Below are 20,658 nucleotides of genomic sequence, written 5' to 3'. Positions count from 1 at the left end.
GCAAAGGTCATAGTTTTGATTTCCTGGTAACACTACTGATAAAATATATAGCTTGAATTCCTTGAATTGAAGTCACTTTGGATAAATGCATAAATGTAGCCTTATTATAAACAAAGTCACAATTCTGAAGTTATTGTGATACTGAGAACAGCATGTTTATTTGATGTAAATTGTTGCATTAATTTTAATGCGATCATTCAAGTAAGACTGCTTTTATGAACAAGTCACACCGACCACAGAATTTACACAGATGCACATCCACACACACACATGCTCACGTTTACAGCTGGGACCACACTAAAGTTGGCCTCCCATCTAGATCTCCAGTTGGGGTCAAAGTGAGATGTAAAATGTAAACAAGGTGACAGAAGTTCCTGTTTGTGTGACAAGTGTTTCGGGTGTAGCAAAAAAGTGTGTGTGTGCCATGCAGAAAAAAACCAGAGAGCTCAGCTGTCGCCTCTTTAACGTGCAGCCAATTGCACTACGTGTGATGTGTGTGTGTGTTAAAGGGAGCGCAGGGTACCAATGGTTATTGCACCAGGGGTCTTATTGTGTGTAGAGTCTCCCACACTTCTTTCAATCATCCACGTTCTTCCCATCACCCCCTTCCTACTGCCACCCTGACACTTGCCTTCCTCGGATTTAAGTGCTTTGTTCCTTTAATTCCTTTGTTCTGACGCCAGCCCAGCATTCCAATCAAGCTGAGCATACAAACACATGCATATGAATGTGTGCCATCCTCTTTATTGGGCCTCTTCACTGACACACATTAGATTTATCATTCCTCTGACACTGCTGACTAATTTAAGGCTTTGCCTGCTACTTAAGCACTCAATACTACTAGATTAAGAAAGCGAATGGACCCTGTTAATCAAGTAGCAGATCAAAGAAACAGCATTTATAAGTTGAAAACAGTTAAAAGGTGCTAAATAAAGATGCCTCTCTTGAAAACATATAACTGTTTGGTTAACTGAAGTAGGCCTCTGTGGTCAGATTTATTTTGTGTTGTTGTTTGTGTTGTCACAAACAACTGATGATGTCGTTCATACAGTATGTTTGCCAGTTTCATGTCGGTTGCATCACTTTGTTCCCACTATTTCTTCTCGCATAATAAAGTAATTTAAACTTGGATCAATATTTTATGTTTATTTATTTATTTATATGGCAAACATTTAGAGACATCTCATCAAAACTGGGATATAAACTATGTAATAATATAACTGTAACCATAAGAATTATGTTGTAAAACTTTTGCTCTTTGCCTGAAATTTCCAAAATGTCCAACTTCCTTAAGTCTCTTCCTAGAAAGTTTTTTAAATAGTAATGAAGAAATCGCCATCCAATGGGCTCTTATTGGCAGTTTTTTTTCTAAAAAAAAAAAGTCTAAATCGCCCATTTAAAAAAATCATAAATAAAATTGTAATTTTCTAATGAAAGAAATTTTTGTTGACACACAATTATATTTTGTCTACAAAACTAATTTCAATATTTAAACATACACCTTCAGATTAATAGGATTATAAGAAACATTTTAGTCCAAGGTTGTCAAACTTTTGAAAGGTACAGTGTCAGAAAAAAAATTGTCAAAGATGTTCCCTAGCTGTCACTGTGGCAGTACCCTTTAAAAGGTCCTAATATGTACCATTTAGTTACAGATATTTTAACCCAGTCTCACGAAATTACGTACATATAGTCACGTGAATTTGTGATTATATTTTTATCACAAATTTTCACGTTTTATTCGTGACCGTATCACGAATTGTCCCGTTTTATTCGTGACCGTATCACGAATTTCTGTTTACGTGTCATTGTCACGTATTTGTTACTCAACTGCTTTTTCCTATTTTCAAACCATTGTCGCTTCGGTTTAGGGTTAGATTTGGTGTTTGTGTTAGCATGTCACTTTAAATATTGATTTATACTATTTTTTCTGATTTATTTTTGTACATTTTCTGATTTTTTAACCATTGTCGCCTGGCGTAAGGGTTATAGAGTTGGGTTTTGGTGTCATTTTATGTAAATATAACCCTAAACCAAAGCGACAATGGTAAGAAAATCAGACAAAACAGTTGAGTAACCAATAAGTGACAATGACACGTAAACAGAAATTCGTGATACGGTCACGAAAAAACGCGGAAATTCGTAAAAGTATCCCAAAAAATAATAAAAAATTCATTGCATTTGGTACCAATATGTACTTTTGCAATGCATGACGATACAATAAGGTGGCTAATTTGTATTAATTCATATGATCACATTCATAGATTTTTGTACAATTTGCCTTTGCCTCTTTGAAGTTGGGGTTAAAGGTGCGGTTTCGTTATTGTTTTTTATAGTAATCATCATTCATTTTTTGCATGATTAACTTCGTACATAATACATACAAATCAGCCAACTTGTAAAATATATACATATTCTCGTGAGATCAAGCCGACTTTTTAGTACTAGTATGAACTCTTTAGGTACAAAGGTGTACTTTTTGAAAGGGTACTACCCCAGTGACAGCTATAAGAACCAATTTTTGACCATTTCTGTACTCATGTAGTGAAATAATGAACAGTAAGCCTACATTATAACAGCCTTCGGGATGCTATGAGCTGGTCCACTTTGCTGTTGTGATGTCCATAATCAGAATGTCAGATCTTAGTTTGCGATAAACTCTTGAGATTTAAAGGTCCCGTTCTTTCTGTGTCTTTGAAGCTTTGATTGTGTTTACAATGCGCAATATAACATATGTTCATGTTTCACATGTAAAAAACTGTATTTTTCACACAATTTACTTATCTGTGTACCGCTGTTTTCACTGTCCTCAAACCGGGCTGATGTCTTCCTTGTTCTATGAAGTCCCTCCTTCAAAAATACGTAACGAGTTCTGATTGTGTAGTTTGTTTAGTGTGTTGTGATTCGATAGTAGCTTAGCTTGCGACTGACGTATTCCTGTGGGCGGAGTTTAGTCAAAGAACTGTTCTAGTGATGTCATTAAGCAGGAAGTAGAGGGCTGTAGTCCAAACCAGTCGTTCGCTGTATTGAAAGGCGAATTCTGTTAAAGAAAATATATCACCTGGCAGTGAACTTTGAGCTTTGACCATTTTACAGGTATTATTTATGCTATTATAGCAACATTACACACTAACTGGGTTTAAAAAAATGGGATCCGAAAGAACGTGACCTTTAAGCCATAGAAGAACAATTTTTGGCTGCATGGTTCCATAAAGAACCTTTAATATCTGAAGAACCTTTCTTTTTCATAAAAGGTTCATAAGATATTGGAAAAGGTTTCTTAAAGGGATAGTTCACCCAAAGTGAAAATTCACTCATCATTTACTCATGTTGTTACAAACCTGTATAAATTTCTTTGTTCTGATGAACACAAAGGAAGATGTGTGACAGTAAATGATGACAGAATTTTACAATCAATTTCAGTATAAATTTACAAACATTAAAGCCATTCATGATTCAGAAACACGACTAGTTTGGTTAAAGTTGCATTAAGAGAGCGTTAACTACTCGCCATATGTCACTGGCACACATCCCGCAACAGCGGCTCTAGTAAAAGGATTCGTGTAGGACCGGCACTGTTAACAAAGCTTTTGAGGGCCAGACAGATTCAGCGGAACCCACAATGGAGGGCCGCCTCTGTATTTGCGTTTTTGGCGAGAGGTGGGGACGAGGGTGACGAGAGAGTGTCGAGGGGTGGAAGAGTTGAATGACCTGCAGCAGTGGTCTCACTAGAGATCTGTGACCCCCAGAGTAAAGGGCCAACCTCCTGGCGTGAAGTGCTTTGTATTGATGGCTGCGTGGAACAGGGTGGAAGGGCGGAAGGGGGGGTCGATGGGAGTGCAGAAGATAATTCAAGCCTCCTGCATCGCACATGGCCCGTGAATGAAAGGGTCCTCGGCTTTGTGAGGGCATCTCAATGGCTCGAGCTCCTCATTTGTTGAAGACAAATGTTCCTCTGAACATAAGTGTCTTGTGCTTGCACACTAAACAGAGCAAAGTCATTAATCATCTATTTTGTGTGGCCAAGGACTTGCTCCAAAAATTAAAAAAACGTACTCAATAGTTAAAGAAGTTCTGCCAAGATAAACAAGTGGTTTCTTTGTAGAAGTATTACATAACTCATACACACAAATACAGTATACTGAAAAATTTTAATTGGCATGCTGGTTTAATACACACTGTCAGTAAAAATGGTCTCTAGCAGTGGCGGCTGGTGACTTCTTTATTTGAGAACACTCGATGCGAAGTTCTTCACAACCAACATGATCTCGCAAAGTACCATGGGATAGTCACGGAATTTTTTGCTCATTTTTCCATGGCATTCTCATGGATCTCTACATATTTCCTATGCTTTTTCCTATTTTCAAACCATTGTCGCTTTGGTTTAAGGTTAGATTTGGTGTTTGCGTTAGTATGTCACTTTAAGTTTTGTTTTTTACTATTTTTCTGCTTTATTCTTTTATATTTTCTAAACTTTAAACAGTTGTCGCCTGGCGTTGGGGTTAGAGTTGGGTTTGGGTAAGGATGTCATTTTATGTAAATCTGACGCTGAACCGAAGCGACAATGGTAAGAAAATGGGACAAAGCGTTTGAGTAACCAATCCGTGAGAATGCCACGAAAAAAGACAGTCCAGGGCAGGTCCACGTAAAAATGCGGAGATCCGTGAGAATGCCACGGAAAAATGAGCAAAAAATTCGGTAACTATCCCACGGAAATTCAGAACATGTATGTAGCCCATCATGTGTGTGGTTCCTTTTTTCAAAATATGTGTTCTGCGTCTGAAGAGATTCTGTGTGCATCACGTGTCTTGTCAAAATAAGTGCCTGCTGCAGACGCGTCTAAAGGGTTTATGATAAAAGAGACACTCACGTCTGCCAGATACTTGCATAATCTCATGCATAATCAAAGTTTAATGTTAAGGGAGTGTCTTGCATGGATTTTGTGAACGTGAGCATCTCTTTTACACACATGACACTCCGAACAATTATTTTGAAAAAAAAATATATATATATATATTTTGTTCTTTTTTTGTTCTGACAGTGTAGTTTTTTTATGTAATGAGCTGTTATATGCTCCCTATTGCTGGAGGTTGTATCTGTTTCTGAATGTATAGGATTTTAGTTGAAAAATAAATGTGTGGTTGTTTGCAATCTACTGTATGCATTGTCTATTTTTTATAGCATTCTCATTTGTAGTTGTAGTTTCCAGCCAATATCTTATGTATATTAGTTATTTTTATCTTGGGGGTTTGCTAGTCATGTTTAGAAGTCATTTGTTAACACATCTCTAAGTCCAGCTGACTGATGATGTACTTATTCTTGAGTCATCTCCTGGTAAAGGTTTTGGAATGAAGGGTCTGGTTGTTTTTTTTATGTGTGTGTTTAGTCACCTCAAAACTTTTCCTGTCTGGCTCACTTTTTTTCATGCTTTTTACAGAACTTATGGGACAGTTATTTCTTAAAGTGAAGAAATTTAAAGTGTTTGGTTGGACATGCATAAAAGTAAACACAAAGAAAAGCTAACATGTTTATTTTTTGTGTTTGTATGTTTAACTTTTATGAGAGATAAATAAATTAAATGTTTTCATGGAAATTTTGTTTTCGAGGGCTGTCTGCTCTTGACTCTCTGTCAGTGAACATTTCTTGATTTTGTTTAGTGCCCTGCCGCATAAATCTCCGGTCAAGTTTGTCCAAAATTAAAGCCGAAGTCTTTTATTCACACTCTGTGTAATGAATATTCATAGCTGCTCTCACAATGCAGGCAGCCCCTAAAGCTCTTGAGAAGAAGTCAGCTTGTGTTTGACTCCCAGGTCATATCACTCTGGCAGACTGTGGCACAAAGGAGACTTGACACATGCATTCCTCTGCGTTGCCCGGTGATGCTTTTGTTTGCCGTGTTCGGCTGTCTACATATTCATACTCCTTCAAGTCATTAGTAGTTAGTCATTCATTGAGGCAAGCCCACTTGACCCTTTTCTTTCCCCTTGTCATGGGAAAGACATGGTGATGGTTGGTTTGCAAAACATTATTAGTGCATTTTACTGTGAAATTTAATAACTAACTCATCAAAACCTCATATACTATCTTGTTAGTCTAAAATTAGGTTTAGGAACAATATCTGCACAAATTAAATAGTCAAATGATATAATTTTTGTATTTGTTTACCATTAAACTATTATAAAAATTCTCTTTTTTTGGAACTGCATTAACATTTTGTGTTGCTTCTTATTTTAAGAAGTTACTTTAATTTTTGTGTAAAAAATGAAAAAACCAAGCTAAATAATTTAATTTAATGCATTTCTGATCAGACTAGCCAATTTAAGTAGAATTCACGGTGAAAAGCGTCTTTGTAACTGGTTTCAGTTAAAATTACCTGGATATTATCTTAAAAGGGACGGAACTGAAAAGACTCTGTCTTTGAACTGATACCGTGCCAAATCGTCTAAAATTACTATTGTGCAAATGAACCTGGGCAAACTTCCGAAACCCATTGAACAGGTGTGGGGGCTGTCACTCAAAGCACCCACGCGTCCGGAGCCACGCCTACCGGCCCCATACATGGGGCGCATTCCAGGGGGCGGAGTCACTCGACTTCCCATATCCATGAATGAGACTTCAGTTCACTTTAGCAAGATCCAGTTTCGCTAGGACGCCGGAGTGTGAGGAATTTCGTGTGGTCCAAAAACTTTACATTAAAGAAGACGATGGAGAACGGCCGCACTTCGCTTATTTTCTTATTTGTATATTTATTTGTAAACAACGTATTTATTGTGATCCAGTCAAAGGAACGTAAGTAAAACTGCCTTGAAAAGTGCACGTCGATACTTATGTCATGTAACTTATCACAATTTTGTTAATAACCTTATACTTTAGTATAAATTAAGATATTAGCGGTGATTGTCATGTTGATATGTCGACTGCTATTTTTATTTATTTTATTTGATCAAAGCATTACTTATAAGACGTTAACCTTTAAGACGTGCATTTAATTTCATGTAATAATTTAATTTAAATGTATATAATGTGTATACATATATATTTAACGTAAATATTTTATATGTGACGTAGATGTGCTGCTTGATATGAAGGCTGCCGGAAGTGAGTTGGGTTGGTTGACCAGGCCGAATGAAGAGGGTGTAAGTTGCTAATTTCTTTTTCCTCATAACTAATTAACAAATGCGAATGGGCTCCATTCAGTCTCTCATTCGTTTGCTGTACATCTTAAAGTATGCATGAGTCAGTGTCAATGAGTTTTGTAAAACACCAGAGTCTGTTGAGTCATATCCTCAAATCAATTACAAAGCTTTTACAACTATAAAAGTCAATACCTGAGTATCATAAGTCAACTTTTCTTTGGCAACATGCCATATGAATATAACCTTTTATGAACTATTTATGATGTATGTTGTTTCTAAGGCTATTTTGGTTTTTATTTTGCATTTTATATGGGCCTTAAAGGGACAGTTCACCCAAAAATGAAATTCTGTCATCATTTACTCACTATCATGTTGTTACAAACTTGTATACATGAAGGAATATATTTTGAGAAATGTTTGTAACCAAACCGTTCATGAGCCCTATTCACTTCCATGGTATTCTTTTATCCTACTATAAAAAGTAAATGGGGCTCATTTACTTCCATAGGTTACAAACATTCCTCAAAATATCTTACTTTTATTTAGAAATGTATAATTTGTAACAACATGAGTCAGTAAATGATGACAGAATTTTCAATTTTTGGGTGACCATCCCTTTAATGACTTTTAACAATTAAAATAACTTTTAATTGTTAAGTCATAAAAGTTTCCAAAGTCCTTAAACATTTAATTGTCTTGAATTTTCTCTTATTATCTCTAAATTATCTATTTAAATCTTAATCCTTTAATCCTGACTAACTGGACAAATTATGGAAATTCAAAGACGTGGGAAACCCGACATACCAAACGCAACCAAAAGCGAATGGGTTCCGCTTGGAAAAACTGTTTAAATATTTCCAAAGTTTTAAACTGAGGCTATGCACTTTTCGTAAGCAACCCTCATTTTGTCTTTGAAGTGTTGTTTTTTGAAGAAGCCACTGCAAATTCCTCTTTAGCCACACTAAGACCACTCGAGAAGTACCGCGGGGTTACGCCACTTCCACCGAGCGAGCATACTTGCCCACTAACCTGTTTAATTAGTCTTAAAGGCTCGATCTGTCATCTTTCATTCGGCTGATGTTGTGAATGCTTTCCATCAGCTCTGTGCTGCTTTGACCAGAAAACGCTTTGAGGTCATGGCTATTTTGCAAGCTATTCTAGAGCTTTTTGAAGAGCCGAGTGAAAGAAAATTTTTGTGAGAGACAAATAGAGTGAGCTTTGTGGGAAAGAGGAGAGCCTTTCTTTCACGAAGGCATGCTTTTTGTCCTTCGTCCACACCCTTCTAATGAAATACTATTACAAAGGTGTGCTTCCCACATTCAATAGGCCTAATATGTCGTCGTTGTAGCAGAATATGTGTGAAATATGTTCTGAATTTAAAGAAGAATGTTTGTTTATTGCATATCATTGGATAAAATGATAACATTTTTCTTTCTCAATTTTTTTTAGTGGGAGATTGTCCAGACGGTGGTGAACGGCTCTCTTCTTTACACCTACAGCGTGTGCAATGTCGCCAGTGATGTCGAACAGGACAACTGGCTTCGCACGACTTTCATCCAACGTAGGCCCGAAGTTTCTCGCGTCACCATAGAGCTACGCTTTGTCGTCCGGGACTGCAGCTCGTTCGGCGGCTCTTCGCCGTCCTGTCGAGAAACATTAGGCCTCTACCTAGGCGAAACCGACACGGATGTCGGCACGAACTTTCGCAAAAGCCAGTTTAAAAAAGTAGCGACTGTAGCGCCCGACGAAGTGACGGCCAATCGCGGAGGGGGCCGAGCAGATCTTCGGGTGAACATTGAGAGGCGGAGCATCGGGCCCCTCTCCAGAAGGGGCTTCTACCTAGCGTTCCAGGATCTAGGGGGCTGTGTTGCTCTCCTGGGTTTGAAGGTTTTCTACACCACCTGCCCAGCCATGATGAAAAACCTGGCCGCCTTCCCCGAACAGGTGGCATCGGGTGCCTTGGCGGAGGTGGAGGGCACCTGTGTGAAGGACGCAGTGGTGGTTGGAGGCACAACTCCACGAATGTACTGCACCGCTGAAGGAGAATGGGTCGTTCCTGTGAGTCAGTGTATCTGCCGAGCGGGCTACCATGCTGTTGGAGAAACCTGCAAAGGTAAGCTTTTCTAATATAATATGGGTCAACCAATGTGGGTTGCCAGTATAACAGGGCGTCTGTAGTGTACGTTTAGATTTGAATGATTGTTAAATGTATGCTCTTGTGTATAGTTCAATTGCAATAGCAGCACAAAGGGTCATGGGTTCAAACCAAGGGAACACTGATACTGATAATAAAATTATATTCTAATGCACTTTGGATAAAAGTGTCTGCCAAATGCAAAAACGTAAAAGGAAATTTACATAGCATTTACTTAAAATGAATTAAAAAACAGACCATTTTCTTTAATGCAAACCTATAATCTCAAATAGGCAACTTTAATCGGTTTTGCTGATATATTGTTCTTATATAGAGTCAATAAATGCACAGAAGTTGACCCGAATACCAAAGGCGATTCTGGAGCAACTGCAGGTTGTTGTCGGTGGGCAGATGGCGAGTGTGTTTGCGGGTGAGGGTGTGTCTGGGAAGCCCGAGAGATTTTTGTGGTTGCCACAAAGCTGTCTGAGGAGTTTGCGAGATGACTCGAGTCAAATGGAATTTCAGCCGGCCCCACACCCTCTCACCTGCCGGTGTATTATTTCTGAATGCATTCAGGAAGGAAGTGCGAAGATAACAGGTTGCCTTTGAATAGGAGTGTACACTTATTAACAGTCGCATTATTTGCATTCATAGGTTTTTGCCCTTCAGGCATTTTCCGTCTGATTTGAATGGAAATTACTTAATTTACAAGCTTATGTGAAAAGTTTGATCTTCGAAAGATGAAGAATAATAGACAAACAGACCAGTTGGGTTTGTTTTGTTTATATCAGGAAATAAATGCAGTGGCCTTGAACTGTATTTTTGGAGAGACACTTTATAAAATGTATAAACTTTTAGATAACACATTATCAAGCCAAGTGACATCTGCAAACAGATGATACTGCAACTAACGTCACATTCAGAGCCATTTTCGAAATTACCAAGTTGTCCCAAAGTGACTTTGGGGCAGTTTCTCAGACAGGGCTTAAGCCTAGTCCAGACTAAAGTATACGTTTTATGGCCTGGTTTCACAGATGAGGCTTAGCTAAAGCCAGGACTAGGCCTTAGTTAAATTAAGATGTTGAAGCATTTGCATTAGAAAAGTACCTTACTGGTGTTTTTTTAGATTGAGATAAATCAATGGTACATTTGTCAGTGCAAGTTATTTTCAGCTGCTCAAACATGTGTTTTAGTCTAGGACTTGCCTTAAGCCTTGTCAGTGAAACCGTGGGAAGGTGTCTGAAAGGGACATTCCACTTTTTAAAAAAATTTATAAAAAATTTTCAGCTCCCCTAGAGTTAGACATTTTGATTTGTGACGTTTTGGAATCCATTCAGCCGATCTCCGGGTCTGGCGCTACCACTTTTAGCATAGCTTAGCACAATCCATTAAATCTGATTAGACCATTAGCATCACGCTAAGAAATAGCCAAAGAGTTTCGGTGTTTTTCCTATTTGAAGCTTGACTCTTCTGTAGTTACATCGTGTACTAAGACCGACAGAAAATTAACCAGCAGCCGAAAATAGTCCCCTTAGTAACTTAAAATGGCAGGGGACTATTTTTCGGGCGGTGCGTAGTATCACTACGCCTGCTGCAGCCATGTTACAGCAGCAAAGTCCTTGATTATTAAGCCAGAATGAGAGTATAGTTCCTAGCCATATCTGCCTTGAAAATCACAACTTTACATTTTCCGCCGGTCTTAGTACACAATGGACTACAGAAGAGTCAGGTTTTGAATGTGAAAAATGTTGAAGCTCTTTGGTTGTTTTTTGCAATGCTAATGGTCTAATCAGATTCAATGGATTATACTAAGCTATGCTAAAGTGGTAGCGCCAGACCCAGATATCAGCTAAATGGATTCCAAAACGGTAAAAATCAAATGTTTAACTCTAGCGGAGCTGGAAAATGAGCATATTTATTTAAAAAAAAGTGGAGTGTCCCTTTTACTAAAAACAGCTTGCACTGACATCTTAAAATGTATCAGTGCCATAATTTTGTTTTAAGATGGACACCAGTTATGTTTATTTGTAAGGTATATTTGTTAAACCTACTTAAATATGCTAATAAGGCCTAGTCCTGGCTTAATCTAAACCCTGTCCGGGAAACCGCCCCTTGAAGTTTTATCATTTAAAAGCGATTTTTATTTAACCAAGATAAGTTTGTTATTTCATGTGATTATATTCATATTATAAAGTGTGCCAAATACTTTCAAGGGCTACTTTACTTTTATCTTCCCTTCAAAGTTTTTCTTTCCTAATAAAATTCCCTAAGGCATTATCTCAGTTTTCCCATATCTCCCAACAGCTGATATGACTCAGTGGGCCGGGCTGCTATTACCTGAATCACATTGCGTGTATAAGTGTGTAACCATGACAATGGCTCACCACAGATTACAGAGAAGGTTTGGCATGCTCAAAGTCTGTCTGTGTAGTCATCGTGTAATTAAAGGTTCGCTTGGAGCTTTCTGGACACCTTTTTGTGGGAAAATGCAGTTTTAGGTTGACACACACACACACACACACACACACACACACACACTTTTTTTTCTTGTGGTTCAACTCCAAAAGCAATAGAGAAATATCTATTGGCAGAAACGCTCCGAAGGGTACGGTATGTTACCAATGATAAGTCTTATAAAAAATGACACATACTAACCAAAAGAAAGGTCAACCTCAGGAAGGAATGTTTTGAAGACCTTTGCTTCTGGCAATCCTACAGGAACCGGACGTTGGAGAACATCATGGAATTGCAGAATGTTTCAGGCATTTTGGGTTAGTGGAAAAGGGCAGATTCCGGACATTTCCCTTATAATGCCGTTTCCAAGAGACGTGCAAAATGTTTAGACACCTTTGGAGGAAGTATGATGACAGATGATACAATGAAACGGCCTTTGGGAGAGACGTAATGGAGACTATTTTTGATGACATGTTTCAGGAATGAGCTGTACATGTCCAGACATCCCAAAGTGTGGTTCTTTGTGTGACAAAGAGATTTTTCCTGTTTCACTCTATAATTTCTTCATCCACTCATCACTTGAAAGGGCTGTAGGAATGAACAACCTATAGCCGTACCTCTTGATGCAATTTGCTGTGAAGTTCTTTATCTACGTAAAGATGCCTCAAAGCATTCGACGTGAATGAAGCTTCTTAACTCCAAACAACCACAGAGACAATAGATTTGCTGTTGTCATTGTGTTCAGAGGAGTTTTACGAGTGCATTTCTGCGTGACTGCTGTTCGGCTGTTCGGCTTATCGCCACCTGCCAGTATTTGTTGGGGACAATTGTGGTTGGTTGCTGGGCAGGAAGGGGGGAAGGGAAATTATTTGAATGGCCAGCCGGAGAAATTGAGAAGTTTAGGGGGAAATTCCCATGTTTCCCATGTTCCCTAGATTTTCTGTAGTGGTTAATTGTAGTAATGTCTTGTTTTAGGTTTGTTTATCATGGCTTTAGCATTCGGAGGATGCTTTAGTCCAAAGTGGCTTGTAAGTGCATTAAAGCAGCATACATTTTTTTCCAGTATGTGCGTTACCTGGAATCAAACCCACAGTATTTGTGCTGCTAATGAAATGCATTGCAAATGAGGCTACTAGATACAATGAATAGAGGTACTGTTCATGAGTAACAACAGTTTCAGTTTAATATAAACTGTATCTAATGAAAGCTGGAGCAGTTGCGTAATTTTTACACTAGTTTTATTTCACCTCGTTTAGGGTTTTCAATGATCCATAATGAAACTGAAAACTGTCGAACAGTAAATGTATATAAAAAAATAAATAATGGGCTGTCAAAAGATTTATCACATACAAAAAAGTTTGGATTTGCATAATATATTTTTGTGTGTGTATTGTGTTATTATTATGTGTATATATAAATACACAACTATAGGTGCAATGTTATTTATGTATATATTTTTAATAAATAAATAAATAAGAAAAATATAAATAAATACACGCATTCAAACTTTTTTTGTATGCAATTAATAACGGGTTAACAGCCCTAATATAAATGTATGTATAGACCGTTTCATCGGACGTACATGCGGTGGCGCGATGCGCATCTGCTCCGAACTTTACATCCGGTTTCAGTTTTTTAATGTTCTGACTAGCTGCTAAACTGAAATCTTGAACAAATACCTCGTCAAAAATTTGCGGAGTTTACAGGAAGTTACGTGTTGACCACGAAAGCCGCTTGTTTATGTTGCTACTGCTAAAACCGTCTATATACTTAATAAAAATATTAATTAAATTAAATCCATAAAAATATAACTTATATTAATGTTGATAATATATCTATGATTCTTAATTTCTAGTAAAAGATAAATATAAGGTACACTAAAAACAATTTTGCATAAAGTTAAAAGTCAATTTAACCTACACTGTAGAAAATACTTTGCTGCCTTAAAATTTTTTGTTGAATCAACGCGGATTTACAAGTCGTCAAACTATTATTTATCTTGACTAGAGATGAGTTGTTTTAACTACAGGTGAGTTGTTATAACTTATAGAACTGAGTTGACTTTTCTCAACTATATTTTATAAGTTGTGACAACTCATCTCTGAGTTGATTTACCAAAAAAATTTAAGGCAGTGAAGTATTTTTTTACAGTGTACTTTTAAGTTTCGACTTGTGATAAGTTGACATAACTTATAAGTTAGACATTTTTAACTTAATTTGTTAAGTTAAAGTAACATAAAAATATATGTTGATTTGACATTTTTACAGAAGATGGTTCATAAAACAATGAAATCTTTACATCTGCTCTCTTACTAGCCACGTCCGACCTATGCATTAGCACAACTGCTATTCTAACCGCTGACCTTTCCACCCAAAGTGCATTAACTATTCCCTTTGTGCATTGTGTTCACCAGCCAAAGACTTGGGTCTTATCCGCCCTGCCTATCAATTGTGTCATGCATATTTCAGCGGGAACGCAAATGTGCGCAAAAATCCTTAGTCAATTATCCTCACTTCCTTCATGTGCTGTCTCTGATGGAGCCGTGACACTCTCCACCGACGCAACTTGGCCCTAAATAGCTCCCTGGTGAAATCGGTCAGCCTGACGCATAGACACTGTCGCAAGCCTTCGGCTTTTTGCTCATGTAGTGTACAAAAATCCCCATGGAAACAACCTCACCAGTCACCGTATTAAATGAGACCTATTACTCAAAGTTGACACGCATTTGGTGAAGTTCGGATTCGGATTTACCAATTTCACGTACAACGCCCACAATCGTACCCAAATCAGAAGATTAAAAGAATAAAGTGGGAGTTTCCCCATGCACTCTGGATTCAAATAAAATGGACAAAGAGAGGCTGCTTTTCTTATGCGCACCCCCTTCAATAGACGTCCACCCTTACACACCAGAGCAAATACACAAAACCCAGTGTAAAATCCCAGCGGGAGAGCCTCTGTCAGCGATCCTTACGCACCCATTCACACTCTCTCACCTCCCGCCAGTCGTCAATCTGAACCTCGGCCCTTTGTTGGTGCTGAGGGATGGGGTGGGGGACATGCTCCCTTCAAAGGACGTTCCTCCACTGTGTGGAAACTACATTCACGCTGATTTTGCAAGCTAGTGAGTTTCTCATCCCTATTATAAAAGCACACCTAATCTGGGCCAAGTATGTGATACAGAATCATTCCCGTTGGTTTTTTGTGTGTTAATGATTGTTATATCACCCCCCGATCCTTCTTTCCGCAGTTTCTTCCTTTTTTTGTTATAGTATGTCCTCATCCTTCGGCAGAGGAAGGAAAGGAGGAGAAGAGAAGGCCTGAGTACTAACATATGTTCGCAATTCCAACATCCTGTTTTGTCCAACGGACATCCACATGCGCCCTATAGATCACATGTCTTTCTTTCATGTTTTTTATCTTTTGTAAAGTAATTGACAATGTGGATATATTCAGTTTGAACTGTACAATAGCTCACTGACCAGTTTGACTAGTTCTGGCATTTAAAATCAGCCTGGGAGTCTTCCGCATGGCATTGTGTGTTGCTATTGCTCAATTGAAGTCGCATTGCTTTTTCTGAATGCCTGTTGTTTACGTTCGAATGTTTGTCGCGCTGGCTCCATTAGCTCTTGTTTTGCGGATTTGCGATGAAAGATCGACTCTTCCCATAGTTTGGTGGTTCCGCCCTGCATGCGTGCACACACAATGGCAGAAAATAATAAAGAAGTCACAGGGTGGCGGTTAACGAAACTGCATATATTTTTAGCTAAAGGTGAATCTTGTTGTTTGCTCACCTGTGCTTTTTCCTGTGTTACAATAGCTTGCGAACCGGGCTACTACAAGAGCACGGATTCCAGCCGACCATGTGAAGAGTGCCCGGATAACACCCAACGCTCCGGTCATGGAGCGCTCTTGTGTCCGTGCCTGGAGGGCTTTTACCGGGCGCCCACAGATCTTAACTCTGCACCCTGCTCTGGTTAGTCTTCGATTTATTTAAAAGCACAAAATTAATTGTAAAAACAAACAAGTGTAAAGTAAATTCTGCTTTTCTTCTTTAGCCCCGCCAAGCCCACCCCGAGACATAGGGTACACTTCTCTTCTGACAGCGGGGAGTTTGCAACTGACCTGGCGCCCCCCAGCAGACACTGGCGGCCGCAATGACATCACTTACAGCGTGGCATGCGATCGCTGCGAGGGTGGTCTGTGTTTGCCGTGCGGAGGTCGGGTGCGATTCGAGCCCACGCAGACGGCCTTGAAAGACCCGGAGGTTGTGGTTAGTGAGCTCGAGCCTCACGTCAACTACACGTTTACAGTCGAGGCCCAGAGCGGCGTTTCGAAGTTCAGCCGGCAGAAAGCCACAGAGAGAATCACAACGGTGCTTCATTTCACAGGTTGGACATTTGAAGAGTTCAAGTTTATTTACATTAACATTCGGCCAGCCTAACACCATTTCCTTACCAGGCATGAGATAATAAATCATTTTACTTCTCACACGCCAATGAAAATTTAGCTATGGTTGTATATTTTAAGAGTGGATTTCCCTGGCTACCCACCACACACCAGTCAGCAAAGTTAATTAGTTTAAGTTTTTAGAAGAAATACTATTTATTTCCTCATGCCTGCATAGGAAATGGTTTAGTATTTATATACTGGATTACTTATTATTTATGGCTTTGTTTTAGATGGTCCCAGGGTGTTGTACCTGAGAGTCGAAGATCGGACCACCAACAGTCTGACTTTATCCTGGGTTGTGGACCACCATTTGCAAAACCACCTCACCCCTCGCTATGAGCTCATGTACCGCAAGAAGGTAACTACTATAAATGAACAATATTTTTGTTAGTGGTGTCAATTTCTTATAATTGACCTTTTTGAAGGTTTTCAAAAGTTTAGTATGTAACTCAGTTAGTGCTAAATCTTGTGCTATTTAAGGATGTTGTCCTATTAGAGGGTCAGACAAACCAGCGGACGAGACCAGACGAAAATATCCCATAGAAAGGACCCAAGCTTTAAATAGAAACTTGGGGGGTGGGCTCTTTTCAACCAGCCCACCCAAAACACCCGAGCAGTAACTTGCTTTCCCTTTGTGGCTTTTCCAAGTTTAACCATTCAATTTCCTCCTCCCGTTGTTTCATAGGAGGATCCCGGAGAGCTAGATGTCACCACCTACACCGTTCTGGTTCTGGAAAAGAATTCAGTCCAGATTAATGACCTCTTACCGGGCACCAAGTACGTGTTTCGCGTTCACACTCTGACGGATGAAGGTCATCCCAGCAGCCACAGCGCCGAGCTGGAGTTCGAGACGCTGCCTGTCGGTAAGTGCGTGCGTGCCGATGTGTACGTAGGTGTTTGTTTGTCATGTTGTTTGCTTTCACGTACAATAGCGCGTAACTGATGCATCTGTGATAGGCAGTGGGTGGCACATCAAAAAAAAAAATTTTTTTTTGTTCGTCAACAGCAGAATCTCAAACCCAGAATAGTTCAATGGTCATGATGGGTGCCATCGCTGGGGGCGGAGTCATGTTGCTGATCGTGGTGGTCATTTTGCTTTTGCACAAAAGGTTGGGGAACTTATCTCTCGTCTTACACTTTCCACCCCATGCACTTTCTTTCTTTTTTATCCTTATCACATCTCTTTTTGGATTTCCCAACTTTCCATTCCGATTCAGTTTAGTCCCACGCTGTTTACATTCCTGCTGTGATATGTAATCATTCATCAACGGCTTAATTTAGCTTCTTAATTTATTGTTCAATGCTCTTTCATCAGGAGACTGAACTCGCATGTCCGACAGAGAGTGGATGGAGATTACTTCTCATGTCCAGGTATGAAAGCGATTTTAATTCAGCCCATTCGTGGCATCTAATACGTCACGTCAAGATGTTTATCAGAGATCGCTTGCACGCACATCTCTACAGTTGTGTATACTATCTTGACCAAAGATTCGTTGCTTGATTATTACAGAAAAACTCCTTCCTCTGGCCACCTACATCGACCCCCATACATATGAGGACCCCTGTGTGGCCATCCTCAAGTTTGCCAGCGAAATTCAACCGAGTCATATCACCAAACAGAAAGTCATTGGTGCAGGTACGTTAAAAAACTTTTTAAACTAGCCATATTTTTTATTTAGATTTTATACAATGTTTACAGGGCGGATATGAAAACTGTGTTTCCATGTTGTTCCCTAGGGGAATTTGGTGAGGTGTTTCGTGGTTCTCTGACGGTACCAGGGCGCTCTGAGGTCGCTGTAGCCATAAAGACGCTGAAATCCGGTTACACGGAAAAGCAGAGACAAGACTTTCTCAGTGAAGCCAGCATCATGGGCCAGTTTTCTCACAAGAACATAATCCGCCTTGAGGGTGTGGTCACCAAATGTAAGCCTCCAATACCCTCACACTTCATATTTGTGACCCTAAATTATTTCTGAATTAAATTCCATTCCAGTATGTATTTTAACACTCGTCTTTTCTATGTATTCCAGTCAAACATGCCATGATTGTTACGGAGTACATGGAAAACGGAGCTTTGGACCAATATTTAAGGGTATGTTTTGTATTTACTGATATTTTCTTTTAGATACATTTACAGTGATGTAGCAGAAGTATTCATTCTTTTGTGCTTTGCAGGACCACGATGGCGACTTTTCCTCGTACCAGCTCGTGGGCATGCTGAGTGGCATAGCGTCAGGAATGAAGTACCTCTCCGACATGAACTACGTCCACAGGGACCTTGCTGCCCGCAACGTACTTGTTAATGGCAACTTGGAGTGTAAGGTGTCAGATTTCGGCCTTTCACGGGTGCTGGAGGACTTTCCTGAAGGAACCTATACAACCACGGTGAGCATCATTACATAAATATATATTTATTATTAGGGCTGTCACAATGATTAAATATTCGCCTCATCGCGATTGTTTGACCTCATTGCGATTATTTCAGATCACCACAATGATTGCACAGCTCTCTAAAAAACACAAGGGGGAGCTGCAGCGTGCTTTATAAATGAGACATTATCAGATTACTTTTAAATATGCTTTATGTGTATTAATATTTGCTGCCAGTTAAACCTTGCAAAATATTTAATTTAAATAATCACAACAATGTGTGAAATTATTTCATAAACAACAACAAAAAAAATGTATGAGAATTAAATGTCAAAGCAATAAAATAGACAATTAATCGTCATAATTGTCACAATTTATTAGACCGTCAGCCAAATTTCGTAACCGTGACAGCCCTATTTATTATTTCCAATATTGTATTGTCATGTAAGCAGTTTTTTAACCAAACTCGTACCCTTACAGGGAGGAAAAATACCTATTCGTTGGACGGCGCCTGAGGCGATAGCTCACAGAAAGTTCACGTCGGCCAGTGACGTGTGGAGTTTTGGCATAGTCATGTGGGAGGTGATGTCATACGGAGAGAGACCCTACTGGGACATGAGCAATCATGAGGTATTTTTTTTATATCAAGGACCTTATGTTTAAGTTGAAATTGGGGTGTTACTTTAGTAGCTAAATAATCTTTCTTGAAATTTTGGTCATAGGTGATGAAATCCATAAATGAAGGCTTCAGGTTGCCGGCACCGATGGGTTGTCCGTCAGCGGTCAACCAGCTCATGCTACAGTGCTGGATGCAGGACCGATTTAAACGACCACGCTTTGTAGATATCGTCAACTTGCTTGAGAAGCTACTTCGTAACCCAGAATCGCTTTTGGCCATCGCCAGTATCGATCCACGGTAAGAAACTGTAACAGATGATAGCCTTCAACTATTGCAGTTACAAGGAATTTCCTGTTTTTAATCGCCAGTTTTGCTCTTTTCAGTGTTTCTATTCGTCTACCGAGCACAAGCGGTAACGATGGCGCCCCCTTCAGGTCAGTGGATGAATGGCTGGAATCAATCAAGATGGGCCAGTACAGAGAAACCTTCGCCCATTCGGGAATTAAAACTATGGAGCAAGTGTTGTGCTTGAAAATTGAGTAAGTATTTGTACATATGGTTAATAATGTATGGAATAAACCTAACTATAGTTATGAATTATTGATAAACCTTTATCTAAAGCTTCTCTTAATTTTCTTTGCTGATAAAGGGACATTGGAAACATCGGTGTGCGGTTGCCAGGTCATCAGAAAAGAATAGCCTACAGCATTCTGGGCCTTCAAGACCCAACGGGAAACTTTAATCTGTTTGCAGTGTGACCATGCGAATATCTGTACTGTATTTACTGAATGCGCAGTTGAGCTGGCTCAAGCTGGACTAAACAAACTAGCTATGAAAGTGTGAACAGTTTACTGATATTTTATAATTGTATTTCATCTCTCCTTTTGAAACTTTTTATATATAGTTATATATAAAATTCATTGTAGATAAAGCCTTACTTTTCTGTGTCACTTTAAAGCCATATTGATTAAGTGGATGTATAATGGTATGGTTCAAGTACTGTAACTGTTGTCTTCAGCTCTAATAATCTGACAAATGTCAAGAGCTGAACAACAACACTATGAAGGGTACATGATAGTAACCTTGAGGACCAGGTCTTACTGTTTTATGCCTTATTGGCCATATATTTCCATATAAATGATATATAAATATGGACATAAATGATATATAAATGTTCACACCAGAGTTACTGGTTATCTGGGATTGAAGTTTGTTTCAAGTTTGTACATTTACAGTTGTATAAAGGTTAGGAAATGTTAAATGGTCTTTTTTTCAGTAAACGTGTTGACAGGCCTGTTTTATATTTAAAGATAGCACGGGATGTTTACATGTTTAATTTCAGCTCTTTTTTTATTTAATATTTATTTTTTTATTTATTGTCCGTGTCTGTAAAGAAAATGATGTACTGTAAAGTAGTAAAATATTTTGTAAGTCTTAATCTTGCATCTCTCTTTTTTTGTCCATCATGCACCTTACACAAAATTTAAACAAAATT

General features: G+C 38.9%; 1 protein-coding gene across 2 annotated transcripts; it reads left to right on the top strand.

Annotated features, from left to right (window-relative positions):
- Nucleotides 1–6,588: 6,588 nt before the first annotated feature.
- epha2a (eph receptor A2 a) lies at nt 6,589–20,601 on the top strand. 2 transcript variants are annotated; one of them, XM_055213489.2, is made up of 17 exons: nt 6,589–6,789; nt 7,069–7,136; nt 8,586–9,249; nt 15,543–15,698; nt 15,781–16,113; nt 16,405–16,532; nt 16,860–17,037; nt 17,184–17,283; nt 17,490–17,545; nt 17,685–17,810; nt 17,912–18,097; nt 18,205–18,266; nt 18,350–18,559; nt 19,025–19,174; nt 19,267–19,460; nt 19,547–19,702; nt 19,813–20,601. In XM_055213489.2, the coding sequence occupies exons 1-17, from the start codon at nt 6,705–6,707 to the stop codon at nt 19,919–19,921; spliced, it is 2,961 nt and encodes a 986-aa protein (XP_055069464.2). In that variant the 5' UTR covers nt 6,589–6,704; the 3' UTR covers nt 19,922–20,601. The 2 variants fall into 2 exon arrangements, with proteins under 2 accessions (XP_055069464.2, XP_055069463.2); XM_055213488.2 differs by having other exon boundaries at nt 6,590–6,789; nt 17,181–17,283.
- Nucleotides 20,602–20,658: the final 57 nt, after the last annotated feature.

Source organism: Misgurnus anguillicaudatus, chromosome 8, assembly GCF_027580225.2.
Source record: "Misgurnus anguillicaudatus chromosome 8, ASM2758022v2, whole genome shotgun sequence".
NCBI lineage: Eukaryota > Metazoa > Chordata > Actinopteri > Cypriniformes > Cobitidae > Misgurnus > Misgurnus anguillicaudatus.
Note: the sequence above shows the minus strand (reverse complement) of the source record. Positions and strands in the feature narration are given on the sequence as shown.